The 14,485-nt window shown below is 39.2% G+C and overlaps 1 protein-coding gene across 1 annotated transcript in view; it reads right to left on the bottom strand.

Annotated features, from left to right (window-relative positions):
* PDZRN3 (PDZ domain containing ring finger 3) overlaps positions 1-13,580 on the bottom strand; it is a 215,364-nt gene extending 201,784 nt beyond the window's left edge. The window contains exon 1 of the mRNA XM_081321185.1: positions 12,386-13,580. Coding sequence (XP_081177311.1) covers positions 12,386-13,105 — 720 coding nt within the window. The 5' untranslated portion in view covers positions 13,106-13,580. The remainder of the gene's footprint in view (positions 1-12,385) is intronic.
* Between the last annotated feature and the right edge of the window lie 905 nt (positions 13,581-14,485).

Genomic DNA, 14,485 nt, shown 5'->3' with positions numbered 1-14,485 from the left:
GAATGCAACAACTGTGTCTCCCCACTAGTATATCAGGCAGTGTTCACTGTGGAATAATAAAAATGAAATCAAGCTATTATATGTGAAGGTGATATAAACTTGTAATTTTGAAGCTTCCATAAAATACAATTAGATACAATTTAATCACCATTAATTCCTTTCATTTTTCAATAACTTTTAAAATTGAATTGTTGGTTCCATTGAAGCAAGGCATTCCTTAGTGGATATAAAGGTGCCTCCAAGTTGATAAAGCCTACTGGTTAGTTCATACATGTTTCAGCTGTGTATATTGCTAGGTATATTTTAAAAGCAAGTCACACTAAAGAAACAATCTCAAAATATTTAAAACTACCATAAAAATCAACTGATTTAAAATATTAAATATTTCTATAGCCATGTATCTTCCCACTAATTTCAGATTGGAATTGTACCAAAACATCAACTTCTTTGATTAAGGATCATATTACAATCTACTGATTAATAATTAAATATTCCTAGCAGCTTTCCAAATAGGAAACAAAGATTTCAACTTAATATACCTGGTTGCTAGTGCTTGCTATGATTTCAAAGGTGTCAACATTTGCTTTCCAAATGGTCCAGAGAATTAACAAATCAGTAAAATGTAGATGTTAAGATAAATTTTTGTTCCACCTTTAACATCCTGTAAAAATATTAGCTAATGTGTACGTGGTTTGTAATTAATGTATTTTACAGAGTAACAAGAAACAATTCTTTTTCTGTTCCCAAAGCCATTTTTAAATCAAGGTTTTCATCTTTATACCACAATTCCTCTTGAAAAATTAAGGTGTGCCACAGAAGAGCCCAGAGATTAAAATGATAGTAATTTTAGAAATATATTGTTCATTACAGAAATAAGGGAGTAACAGTCTTGTCAAAAAGTTTATTGAAGTTGGGAAGAATGCTTACACCCATTTTGATATGGTTACTTTTCAGTTTCATTTGCTTGAATATTTGGAAAGTCATATACAGTATATCCTAGTTACAGTATTACAAAATCAATCTTCCTGTTTATGATTTAGCCACAAGAGAAATAACAGAACTGTCTGGAATTTGAGGCTTGATTCAAGTCCTTTAGGCAGTTAGTCTAATGCAGGGGTCTTCAAACCTGGCCCTTTTATGACTCATGGACTTCAACTCCCTGGTCTAATGAAAGCAGACTGAAGATATACATACTAGTTCCAGAACTTCAGTCATTAAAATGATAAGCACTATAAAAATATATGGGTATGCAAAATGTGTGCATGATAATTCATGGATCTTTACTATTAGCTTCTGATAATCACATTCTCACATGCCTTCTTTGTGAATACGGTTTCCATGAAACATTTCAATCTAGATATTCTAATTTTAGTCTGACTCATATTAGTAACTGAAATGGTTAAACCCATTTCAAACCCATTAGTTAATTTTCAAACTCACATTTATTAAACCCATAGTGTCTACAATGCACATGTACAGTAATGGAAAATAGCCACATAGTGAAATAGTAAAAAAGTTATGATTCTGCATAGAATTTAATCAAATATTTTCCAAGCAATTCATAAGCAATTAATGCCATAAATTGCAATTGTTCTGTGATAATGTGACACAGATGTTTTATACTTTAAGAGACTCAACTTCAACAAAGTAAGAGAGAATAAAAAGGATTCCATGGTTGGAAATCTTAAAGGGAAAAATGATACAGGGTCCTTGGGATACCCTGAAAAATGAGATAATAAATGTCCAAACAAAAACAATACCACTGAAAAGGAAAAACAAGAGACTCCATATGAGACTAGCATGGCTGCACAAAGAACTCTCTGACAAACTAGGGGACAAAATACAAATATTAAAAAATAGAAAGAGGGACATAAAACTAGAGCAGAATACCAGCAAATAGCCTGAATCTGCAAAGATGGAATCAAGAATGCTAAGGCTCAGAATGAATTAAGAGTTGCAACAAATGCCAAAAATAACAACAAAAAGTTTTTCTTTCAATAAATAAGGGAAAAAAAGAAAATCAAGTAAACAGTTGGTCCACTAATGGAAGAAGATGGCAAAAAGATAATGGTAGCAGGGAGAAAGCAGAACTGCTTAATTCCTTCCTTACATCTGTCTGTAAGCAAAAGAAAAAAATAGTCCAACCTATCAAAAGCACCACTGTGGGAGAACAAGAATGCAGGTCAAAATAGGCAAGGAATTACCAAGAGAACACCTATCTGCTTTGGATCAATTCAAATTTCTGGGACTAGATCAGGGGTGTCAAACTGCTGGCCCGTGGGCCAGATGCGTCATCCAGAAGCCACGCCCACCCCATTGCCAGCAATGGCAAAACAGTCCTGATACATCTTGTGACATCACGTGACATCGCAAATTTGACATGTCTGGACTAGATGTTTTACTTCCCATGGTATTGAATGCACTGGCAGATCTGATCTTGGAATCACTGAATGAAATCTTTCAGAGCTCCTAGAGAATTGCCAGGGGACAGGAAAAATGCTGATGTGGTTCCAACATTCATAAAAGTGGATCCAGGAAACTACAGACCAATCAGCTTGACATCAATACCTGGGAAAATCCTGGAAAATAATCAAGCAGCAAGGAACAAGGTGATTACTGGAATTTAGCATGGGTATATTAAAAACAGATCATGCCAAACAAACCTTATTGGCTTCTTTGATAAAGTGACTAAAATAGTAGATCAGGGAAATGCTATGGATATAATATACTTGGACTCAGTAAGGCATTTGACAAAGTAGACCAACCAGCCTGGTAAGATACAGTAGAACTATGTGGAATAGATGGTTCCACCACCAGATGGATTTGCAGTTGGATGATCAGTGAGCATCAATTTATTCTCCATAGCACCTGAGGGAAGGACAAGAAGCAATGTGTGGAATATTGTCAAAGGGAAATTTAACCTGGAAATAAGGAAAAATTTCCTGAAGTGAGAATAATTAATCAGTGGAACAGCTTGCCTTCCTGACTGTTGGAGGTTTCCAAGAAAAGATGGAAAACCATTTTTCTGGGATGTTATAAAGACACCTGTCTTGGGAAGGGGATTGGACTAATAGAGCTCCAAGGTCTTATGATACTTTTTTTCTTTTTGCATGTTAATAATGAAACTGTCAGTCAACTTATATTAATACTCAGAAATATTCTGTAAGCTGTAGGGTCACATATTTTCCTGTCACTACTTTGAATGAAAAGGGAAGAAAGCTAAAATCAACTAGTAAATATTACATACCCTTAGAAATTCCTACTAACTTGTAAAATTGTACAGCAAAGTAGACTTTGGAAAATATTACTAAGTCAGACTTCAAAGAACAACATATCATTATGCCTCAAGTTTAATTATATGTAAATACCACTGATTTCACCAAGATTCTTTTTAATATAAGCTTAACATGTTTACATCTCAATCTCTAAATCTCTGATACTGTGTATCATCAAAATCCAGTCTCCAGAGAAGGTCTGCTCACCATAATTTATTGCATACTTAACTCTTCCAGAAGGAGAAAAGTGGAAAAAAGAGGAGACTGTTTTTATGATCTAGTAAGTTCAGGGGGAAAAAACCCATACACACAAGTATGTCATTGTCACAAAATCCTATCCTCTGTTTTCCATTGCTTGATAGAAGAAAAAAAGAACTATATTAACCAAGAAACCAATTTTAGATTGTATTTAGAATTGAAGCCATGTTTAAAGCAGAGAAAAAAAAGCTTTCCACTGCTACTTCTAATTCCAGTGCTACTATAAAAAAAGAGCAAAATGGCAATGTTATATAGTAACTAGTTTGGGAGAAAATATTTTAACAAGTTTTGTAAACATTGTCCACACCAACTTTGCTATGCATCCTAGTTTCATCACTGTTTGCATTTTAGCAGAAATGCAGGGGAGGACGAAAACCCATATTGATAAATCTACCAGATGTGCTTCCAAAGCTGTGACAACTTTCTTGCCCCTCCAGAAATGAACATTTTTAAAGAATGGGGAAAGGTCTCCCCTGTCCTAGTCTGACTAAATATCTTCTCTGTCAATCACACTGATCGTTAAAAGAAAGAAAGATTTTGCTGCATAGCTAACCCCCCCCCCAGTCCCCAACTCAGATCATCTGACCATAAAACAAATGGAATGTTTCTGGCATGCTGTCCTCCCACAGCTGAGTCAAACCTTAAGAAAAAACTCTGTATTTCAAGTCAACAATAATGGTTGTTGAGAAAAGAAAAAGAAAAAGCAAACATCAAAATATGAACAGTTGTTTCAATGACATCACCATTATCAAATAAACTGCTGGTAAAAAGTATGATCTAAGGGTCACATCAAAACTGTTAAGAGATTCTTTTGCGGCCCCCAAAGTGAGACAAGTAGTGATGGATTTTTTTTTTTGTTTAATTGCTTGCTTCCATTTTTACAGTTGTGAGATTTTAACCGGGAAATTTTGGCCTTGTACGGGCTGAAGTAACCCATTCCACCACTTATAACTCTCAAACCCCTTTTTCCAAAACTTACATTTCTTGAGGTTTCACCTTAAATCATTTGTGGTGTATACCTGATATACTCTAAAAAGCCTAGATCTCTAGGTAATAGAAGTTGCCCTTTTTGTTGTTAGCTGCGAAGTCATGTCTGACTCATCGCGGCCCTATGGACAACGTTCCTCCAGGCCTTCCTGTCCTCTACCATCTTCTGGAGTCCATTTAAGCTCACGCCTACTGCTTCAGTGACTCCATCCAGCCACCTCATTCTCTGTCGTCCCCTTCTTCTATTGCCCTCAATCTTTCCCAGCATTAGGCTCTTCTCCAGTGAGTCCTTCCTTCCCATTAGGTGGCCAAATATTTGAGTTTTAGCTTCAGGATCTGGCCTTCTAAAGAGCAGTCAGGGTTGATCTCCTCTAGGACTGACTGGTTTGATCGCCTTGCAGTCCAAGGGACTCGCAGGAGTCTTCTCCAGCACCATAGTTCAAAGGCCTCAATTCTTTGGCGCTCAGCCTTTTTTATGGTCCAGCTTTCACTGCCATACATTGCAACTGGGAAGACCATAGCCTTGACTATACGCACTTTTGTTGACAGGGTGATGTCTCTGCTTTTTAGTGTGTTGTCTAGATTTGCCATTGCTTTCCTCCCGAGGAGCAAGCGTCTTTTAATTTCTTAAGTTGCCCTTAGAGGTTATTATTATTTGACATTTATTAAATGTATAAGATCACCTTATCAAAAGCAAAGAGCATACTCATCACAATGAGTAAACAACATTATGCAAAGGAAAGAACAATGAAAAGTAATAAGAGAAACATAAAGTTAAAAAAGTTTTAAAAACTACAGAAAGTTTAAAGTTAAAAAAATAAAACTACATAAAAAATAAAGTGATCTATCTAGTCCAGCTAACACCAACATTATTCACCACATCTCTCATATCTTCTCTACTCATAAACAAACTATAATTGCTTCCACTAAATCAGTACATGTTTTCAGACATTGACTTTTGTTCTTTTAATTTGTAATCTCTTTTTTTCCAGGAGCAGATCAACTTCTTCCAACAATAACGTTCCCAGCAAGGGTCTTCAAACTTGGCCCTTTTATGACTTGTAGACTTCAACTCCCAGAATTCCTCAGCCAGCCTGGCTGAGGAATTCTGGGAGTTAAAGTCCACAAGTCATAAAAGGGCCAAGTTTGAAGACCCCTGGTTCTCAGTTTCTCTCTTCCTTTAAGCCCATTCATTCTTCTTTCATATATTATTTCTGGGGTCCAACTCAAACTTCTGCTTATCACCCTATAAGGCTCAGTCAGCTGTTGAGTACTTTCTGGACAGTCTCTCCTCACTTGTTTTGACCTGTCTTATGAGTTATATGAGGCCAAGTATGATGAGAGCACCTTCTCCAAGTTGATTGGAGCCTTGATGCTTCTTCTCTGGTGCTGCTCACATTCTGGAATACATTATCTCCTGCAGGAGAAGGTACTCTAAACAGTGTTCAAGAAGGCACTTAAATATCTGCATTTTTAGTGTATGTTTGGGCAGTGATCATGGTACCTTACTAGGCACCATCTGTCAGGATGTTGCTAATGTGATGGAATGTCTAATAGTCCCTAGAAAGATGGAGAGGAAACAAGACTTGCAAAAGAGATATCTCAGCCTAGGGGAAGGAGAAAGCATGAGAAAGAGACTCAAAGCAACTCCATCTTTATTGTGCTACGTATAAGTTTAGTGGGAGAATTGTTCTGACAAGCTTTCCAGACTCGGTTACATTAAATAAAGACCTTTCTAGAAATCTGGGGGGCTTCCTATTCTTTATTTTTATATAATTTATTTATATTATGTTATATATTTTCTAAATGGTCACGAAGTGGGCAATATACAAATTCATGTACAAATAAGCACTTGTTTGGGAATTCATTCTTCATTCATTTACTCTACAAGACTAGATTGTATCAATGTATTGATTTTATACTGGTCACTTAATTGAGCATTCAGTCCACATTCATTCAACATTTATTCATCTTTGGCTCAACTGCATTCAACTAAACTTCTCTGACAAACCCAATTCCCTCCTCCATCAGCAGAAGCATGCTCCTCTACACAACTATTTTTGCCTCTTGCAAAATTCATTAATTGCAACAGACCACATGGTATCCAATATCTTTCTACGACCATTTGTGCATTTTAACATTCTACTACAGGATACAAATTTATCTATTTGTTCTGATCTTTCACCATTTATATATAGCTTGCAATTATTCACTCTTTTTTTCCTTGCCAAATCTAGCTAATCTGTATTGATAGCTAATCTCATGATCCATAATCCTTATTGCATCAATTTAACATGGAACATAACAAATATATTAACTATCATTTGGGTTCTCAGTCAATAACACTCCATAAAAAATGCACATAGTCACAACTTTAACCAATACTTCTATTCCATCACCACAAACAAACCTCAAATATTCATTAAATATCCAAGAGGGACATTATATAACCCTTGACTTGATGAGAGAGAAATAAAAAAAATTATCAAAATATAACCTTATAACCTCCATACTTAAGCCGACAATAGCACTGTTTATGCCAAGAATTAGATGGGGAAGAGATTTCACTGCGTATGATACCACCTATTTTAGCTACGTTTTGTGATAAATATTTCACAGAGACATTATTTTTATTTCCAGATGTTATTTAAATACCTATATATGCATAATTTGCAATTACGGTAGTCCTCAACCTTCAACCACAATTGAGACCAAAATTTCTTTGGCTTAACAAGACAGTTGTTAAGTGAGTTTTGCCCCATTTTTTGACCTTTCTTCCCCATTGACTTTGCTTGTCAGAGGGTCACAAAAGGTGATAACATGACCCTGGGACGCTGCAACTGTCATAAATACATGCCAGTTGCCAAGAGTCTTGAATTTTAATCATCTGACCATAGGATGCTGCAACAGTCATGTGAAAAACAGTCATAAGTCACTTTGTACAATACCATTGTAACTTTGAATGGTGACTAAATGAATTGTTGTAAATTGAGGACTACTTGTATTTTCAATTTATGCTTTATTTCCTAAATAAATAAATAAATAATAAATAAATAAATAAATAAATAAATAAATAAATAAATAAATAAACCTTTATTGTCAAAGTACAACATGTGTACATTGAGATTAGCTGAGCCTCCCCCCGTGCTCCCTCCCCCCAACACACAGTGACAACAAACCTTCCATCCTACCACACCATGTGAACCAACTACACCGCACACCGGCCTCCCAAGTCAATTCTGCATAAATTCACAGAGATTGTATCCCATTCAAAAGCCTAACAGCCCACGGATAAAAGCTGTTCTTCAGCCTGTTGGTACGGCTGTCTATACTCCTACATCTCCTACCCGATGGTAGGAGAGTAAAGAGATACTGTCCAGGGTGTGAGTCATCCATGACAATTTTCCTCACTCTTCCAAGGCAATGTCAATAACATATACAGTATGCATTATTCATATGTATCTTAAGTCAAAAAATGCAACACTGATCCTCTCTCATACACAAAAAATATATATTTAAAAAGAAACTATATTTTATAGTTCAACTGTACTTTGACTGTTTTAATATTAATAAGCACAACAAGCAAAATACTATCAGCTGCCCTTGGGACAATTAGTATTTTATATAAGCTTATTTTGACATGGTGGGCTTGTGAGTAAAACTGTCTTACATTAACTGCTACAGAATATCTTAGCATCACTGCCTGCCTGCCATTTGTTTATAACTTTGCCCTTTGCTGCACATAAGTATGTTGACATCGTGGTCTGATTAAATAATCCAGGGATCAAAATATTGGAAACTTGCCATCCTTCCACTCTCCACACAGGGCGAGAAAAGAGAACAGGTCTATAGCCATGCTGTGGTTTGACTCTGTATTTCTTCAGTGTTTAAAGATGTATATTTTCTAATTGCACTTTTTCTGGCTGAAATTGTTAGCCTTGGAAAGTTGCCCAAAAGGCTGTGAAAGATTGAGGACTGTGCCACACTTTTGTGGTGACTTGACACCTTTGGGCTTTCTGCAGATTACATGCTGCTTTTTTCTGAAAACTACATAACAGCCTTTTTGTGGGCAGGCTGAAAACAAACAGTCATATTATCCAGCTGTGTCCATAAATCTGATGAGAACATTGCTGCATAGCTATCAAAGACTTTAAACAAGAAAATAGCAAGTGTCCAGTTGGGTAATTTAATAATGCCCCAGCCCTGTTACAAGACCAAAAGACAATTTAGACATTACATGTCCCAATGATGAGATCATTCTGTATCTGTGCACTTATGAGAACAGAATGAGAAATGCATGTAACATTTGCTCACAATTGTGCATTTCAGAATGGGACCTCAAAGATCTAATTCTATTATTCCAATATTCTAATAAGAATATAAAAAAAATCTTCTAAGAAACTATAGAACCTATCTGCATTTTACAACCTTAACAGGTATCCAAACTCTAGATCCAGGTATTCAGACACTGGTTTCATGGCAAGAGTTAACATGGAAGAAAACAACTGCAAGCTACCCAGAGTCATTAATTGAGATGGGCCGCCATAGAAATGGATCAAATAAATAAAGTAGGTTGACCCCAAAGCAAATCAGCAATTGAAGCTCATATTGAAGGACAGAGCAGGACCATAAATTTCAAAAAGGAATACTTTTTGAAAAATACTTACATATGATCAGTGTATAGATACCTGGTAAGACAGTTTGGTTTTAGGAATCCAGGATAGGGAGTAAAAAGAGAAGAACTTGGTGGTATACCCTAAGCAGGAGGCTAGCTTGGATTATAGAAACATCAGGAGACAGAAAAGCTTCCTATCAACTTCAAAGTATCAGCAATATACAAATGAAGGTATGAAATTCCACAAAATAGGAAACTAAAAAAATATTAGAACATAAAGTTGTACGTTGAAAATGAATGTGGATCCTGGATGCTATAGCTCACTGAATTACCCTATGAATTTAGTTTTACAAGGAGACCACAATGATGATTGAGGTTTGCTTGATTACCATCAAGTTACTTTGGCATAGTCTTAGTTATCCCACAGAGTAAATGTGCAATACGGGACAATTACTTCTTGTACTCTTTCAATATTGACCTAACCCATATCCTACCCCATCTTCTATAGTACAGGTAGTCAGATACCTGAAGAAAGCTATCATGTCTCCCCACAGTTTCCTCTTTTCCATGCTAAATGCACCCAACATTTCCAACATTTCCTTCGGTTTTCTTAGAGACCTCTTAGCTTCCTGGCTGTCCTCCTCAGAACATGCTCCAGTTTGTCTCCATCCTTCGTAAAATATGGAGGCCAAATATATATAGTATATCCATGCTAGGCAAAGACTATTTTTTCCCCCAGGAATGTCATATTTTGTACTCAGTAGGCTAGAATGAGAAGTCAATCTTAGAAGGCAATGGCACGTCTGCCCTGCTGTCAAGGAAACTACACTGACCCTTCCATTACTGTATTGCATTCCACTGCATCGTCCTTGGGCTGTTCGTTTGTTTTTAGTTTGTTTACAAACATTTACTGATATGAGTATTTTCCATCAAGTCAGAGAATGTTAGTTGTAGGCAACTTTGGAGTTAAGTAATTAAGAACCAATGCTCAGTTACAAGATGCCCATTAAAGTTACATTTTCTTTCTCTAGGCATTTTGAAGTGAAAAGATAGATCATTCATTAGGGTAGCACTGAATCAAGAGAGTCTTGCAAGCAACAAGGGACAAACTCCATTTTATCATTCTGCTTTCTCAAGTTTCTAAAACAGATTTCACATGTGCCTTTGGTAATAGATGAACTTAGATATGTTAATGGACAGCCACACTCTGTAACATAATGAGAAGCAGCTGTTACCAAAGCTACATGGTGATCTTTCTACATAATTACCAATTCCTGCTATCACCCTGAGTGATATCATCCCAACTGCAGTATCAATATTTCCTTTTGGAGAGAAGTGAGAAAGGAATGTTGATCTGGATTATCTTTTATTTTCCTTAAGAGAGTCACCATTTATGCTTTCACTTTTATTTATTTATTTACTAATTCATTCTATTTATATACACTGTAAACTGCATGAACTCCTGATGGTTTACAACAATAAATGCTGATGGCCTTAAAGATTTTCTAGAGACCTCTAGCAACTTTTTAAATTTAAATATATGGCTTGCCATAGTAACTTGCCCAAATGATCATAAAATGAATTTAAAAAAGCAAGCCTCTTGAACACCCATGGCTTCATTTCAAAAGATGGCATGAAGTATTTTCCTTCTATGATCAAAACATTAAAATATTTCAAACTCTCTACCAGCCTTCCCCAATCTAGGGTCTCCAGATGAGTAAAATTTGACTTCCATAATTCCCAGGCACCACGACCAAAGAAAGTTGACACTCAACTTTGATGGTGATGGGAATCAACTAGGAAAACCCCTCAAAATTAGTCGTGATTGAGGAAACTATTGTTTCAAGGGGGGGAAAAGACCCAAGTTCGATAAGAAGTGTATACAATATAAACTAATTGTGTAAAGGAAAGAAGACCACAAAGGCAACTTTTCGTGGATACGATATGAGTTGCACTTGCATTCCCCCCCCCACAGACAGTACCAGAAAGAGCAAGGAAACTTGGTAGAGGCTCTTAAACTCTGATTAAACATCCACCACCACCACCCACCAAATCTCTGTTTTGCAAGTCCTATTTCTCCTTAAGTTATTGGAGAGCAGCTTAACTGTAAATATTTGCCCCTCGCGCTGAGCCCACCAGCTGGCTGAAACTGCAGCTGACAGATATGTCTGTAAAGGAGAGTTCGACAGAGACTGGAGGGGGCTAAACAGATTTCAAAGAAAAGAGGAGAGAGCTCTCTCCCTCCAACTCTCACTAATAAGGAAGAGAGAAGAAAATAAACAACAAATATCCTGTCTCCTCACGCTTCGTTCTGCCTTGATTTGTTTGCTGATCCCCAAGTTACAGATACAGGATGCCAAAAGTCTGGCACTCGTATGGCCACCCCAGGTCTTGTTTTGTTTTGCCCCCCAAGAGGGATGTTTCCTCTCACCAAAACATTTGTGCCAAACTATTCTTGACCCCACTTGAATTTTAAAGGCCTGGCACATTTGGAGGTGACCACATTCAAAAGAGTTTATCCTGCAGGGATGAATATGAGAGGTGCATAAAAGGGGCCTGAACATTTGGTATGTAATGTCTGGCAAAAGGAGGGAGGGAGGGAGGGAGGGAGGGAAAGAAAGAAAGAAAGAAAGAAAGAAAGAAAGAAAGAAAGAAAGAAAGAAAGAAAGAAAGAAAGAAAGAAAGAAAGAAAGAAAGAAAGAAAGAAAGAAAGAAAGAAAGAAAGAAAGAAAGATGGAAAGATGGAAAGGAAGGAAATAATAATAAAAAACAAATACTGGGTTGTGTAACCATGCTTCCAATGACTGGGGCATCCCACAGTTCTGAATTGCAAGAGATTTTGAGGAAGCTACACACACATACACACATCAGAGATGCCTTCAGGTAGCTCAGAGCTCACATATCTGCAGAGCAATCCAACCCGTGAATGCTCAGAAGTAAATGCTGAGGGGTGCACATTTATGGCGTCCTCTGCTTTCTTAGGGCCACAGGCCACTTGATCAGATGCAAGGGCGGACGCTGCAAAGGCATTGGTAGCAGTCTTTTCTTTGAAATCTGTTTAGCCCCCTCCGCTTTCTGTCTAACTCTCTCCCTTCTTTACAGACACATCTGTCATCTCCCTCCCTCTGGGCGTCCCGTGACAGAACAAGTGACTTTGGGGTGGGGGGAAAGGGGGGGGACAGAGAACGGGGTGGAGGGCGAGAGTGACAGCCCGAGGGGGGGCATAGCGCCGCCCGCCTGTCGGACTCACCTTGCTGGGCGCAAAGGCGGCCAAGCTACGGCCGAGCGAGTCGAGGCGGGCGCTGTATTCGGTGAACTTCTTCTGGTAGCGCAGCGCTGTCATCTGGAGCTCGAGCTGGACGGCCGAGAGCTGCGAGAGGAGCGACTTCTCCCGCTTGCCGGCCCGCAGCGCCTCTTTCTTCAGCTCCTTCTCCAGGCCGGCCAGTTTGGCTTGGAGGGCGCCGTTGTGCGCCTTGAGCGCCTGCAGGCAGCAGTGGGAGCCGGCCTTGCGCTCGCGGTGGGTGAGCACCAAGCCGCAGCCCTGCTCGCAGATCCCCACCGGTCGGGCCTCGCAGCTCTCGCGCATATGCGCGTCCACGTCGCGCAAGTTGAGCACCTCGGCGCAGCCCTTATGGCGGCACTTCGCCGGCGAGTAGTCGCACATCTCGGCGTGCTCGGCCAAGTGCTGCAGCTTGACCACCTTCTCGCAGCCCCGCTCGCGGTTGGCGCACTTGATGTCCAGCTTGAGGATGAGGCTCTTCAAGGGTAGGACGTGGTTCAGCTCCTTGGTGGACATCCGCTGGCACTTCACCGGGCAACTGCCTTGTTGCACGACCCACGGCAGGACGCAGCCGGCGCAGAACACATGACCGCAAGGGGTGGTGAGAGGGTCCTCCAAAACTTTGTTGCACAGATTGCATTGGAAATCGGGATCCACCTCCCCGTTGAAGCGATCCAGCTCAAACCCCATCGCTCCCCGCCTTGACCACAAGGCAAAACGCCTCCCTCCGTCCGTCCGTCCGTTCACCCGCGCCCGCGCGCACCCACACCCAAACTCCTTAAACCGCTGAGGTGAGAAATGATTAAGCTGCGGTTTTAATCAGCTAGTTTAAAATAAAATAAAATAATAATAATAATAAAAAACCCCGGGCGTTCCAAATCACAGGGTGTCCCGAGGAGAAGAAAAAAACAAAAACGTTCCCTCGAGAGAAGAAGCCCCAACTGCAGAGCTCGCCGGACATTTATTCTCACCGCTCCCCTCTCTCATTCCTTGCGAGGCACGAGGAGCAGCCCAGACTGGCTGACTGCAGGCTGTCTACTGACTGGACTAATTGCCTCAGACTTCCTTGCAAACGCTGGAGAGGAATCCTCTACCGCATTGATCCTAGTTAAAGCGCAGAGCTTCCTTCTCCCACCTCGCTTCCCTCCTTCCCTTCACGCACGGCCTTTCCCAAACCCCTCCTGCTCTCGCCTTTTTTGGCTCGATTTAGCTCCTCTTTTTTTTTAGAGAGAGAGAGAGGGAGAGATTCGGATGGAGGGAGGCCTGATTCCCTGAAGCTGAGAATGCTGTTTATTCATGAGCATTATCAGCCGGATATATGAAGAAAAGAAGGGGGGAGAGAAAAAAAAAGTGACGGCTGAAGAATTCAGTAGAGTTTGCACAGGGAAGGGTTTTGCAGTTACATGAAGCTTTCTTTGTTTGGTGGGTTAGGGAAGTTCTGTGCTGAGAGACTCTTGGAGCAGTCTCTGGTATTCTGGGGATCCCTTCCCATTTTATGCAAGAATGTTCTCTCTTGTCATTGAAAATAACCTATTTTGCTTTTTCCCCCTTTTCCTTGAAGAAATGCCTGGGACAATGGAGCTGGAGCACACCATGTTTAGTTGCAATATGTGCTGCAGAAAGAGGATGGTTCTTCTGATGGTGTGGTTGGTCTCCCAGAGCATTTGGTCAAACTTGCCGGTGTCAGAACTTTGTAGGAAATGCTAAACCCTTGGGAATGCAATTCAAGTACAACTTTTAATAGAATAGGAATCCAAAAGCAAAGGGAAAGGAATTCTTGGCTTGAATCTTGTATATGTGGAAACAGCAGTCTGATGGTGCTTTAAAGAAAAAGAAAAAAGAGGCTGACATTGATACAATTGTAGTTTTATAGTCATAAGAAGTAGAATTTCTATATTTTGTGTTCATCAGTTTTCATATGGAATACAGTATCGACTCCATTTCTGGGAACCTTTAAGAATACTCTAAATGAAAGCAATGAAGAATGTCCATGATCTAGAAAACAATTCTCATGGAAAGAGATCATACTCTTCAGATATCAGGAAGACTATCACATGGAAGAGAACAAAA

This window comes from Vipera berus, assembly GCF_964194415.1.
Source record: "Vipera berus genome assembly, chromosome: 2".
Classification (NCBI taxonomy): domain Eukaryota; kingdom Metazoa; phylum Chordata; class Lepidosauria; order Squamata; family Viperidae; genus Vipera; species Vipera berus.
Note: the sequence above shows the minus strand (reverse complement) of the source record. Positions and strands in the feature narration are given on the sequence as shown.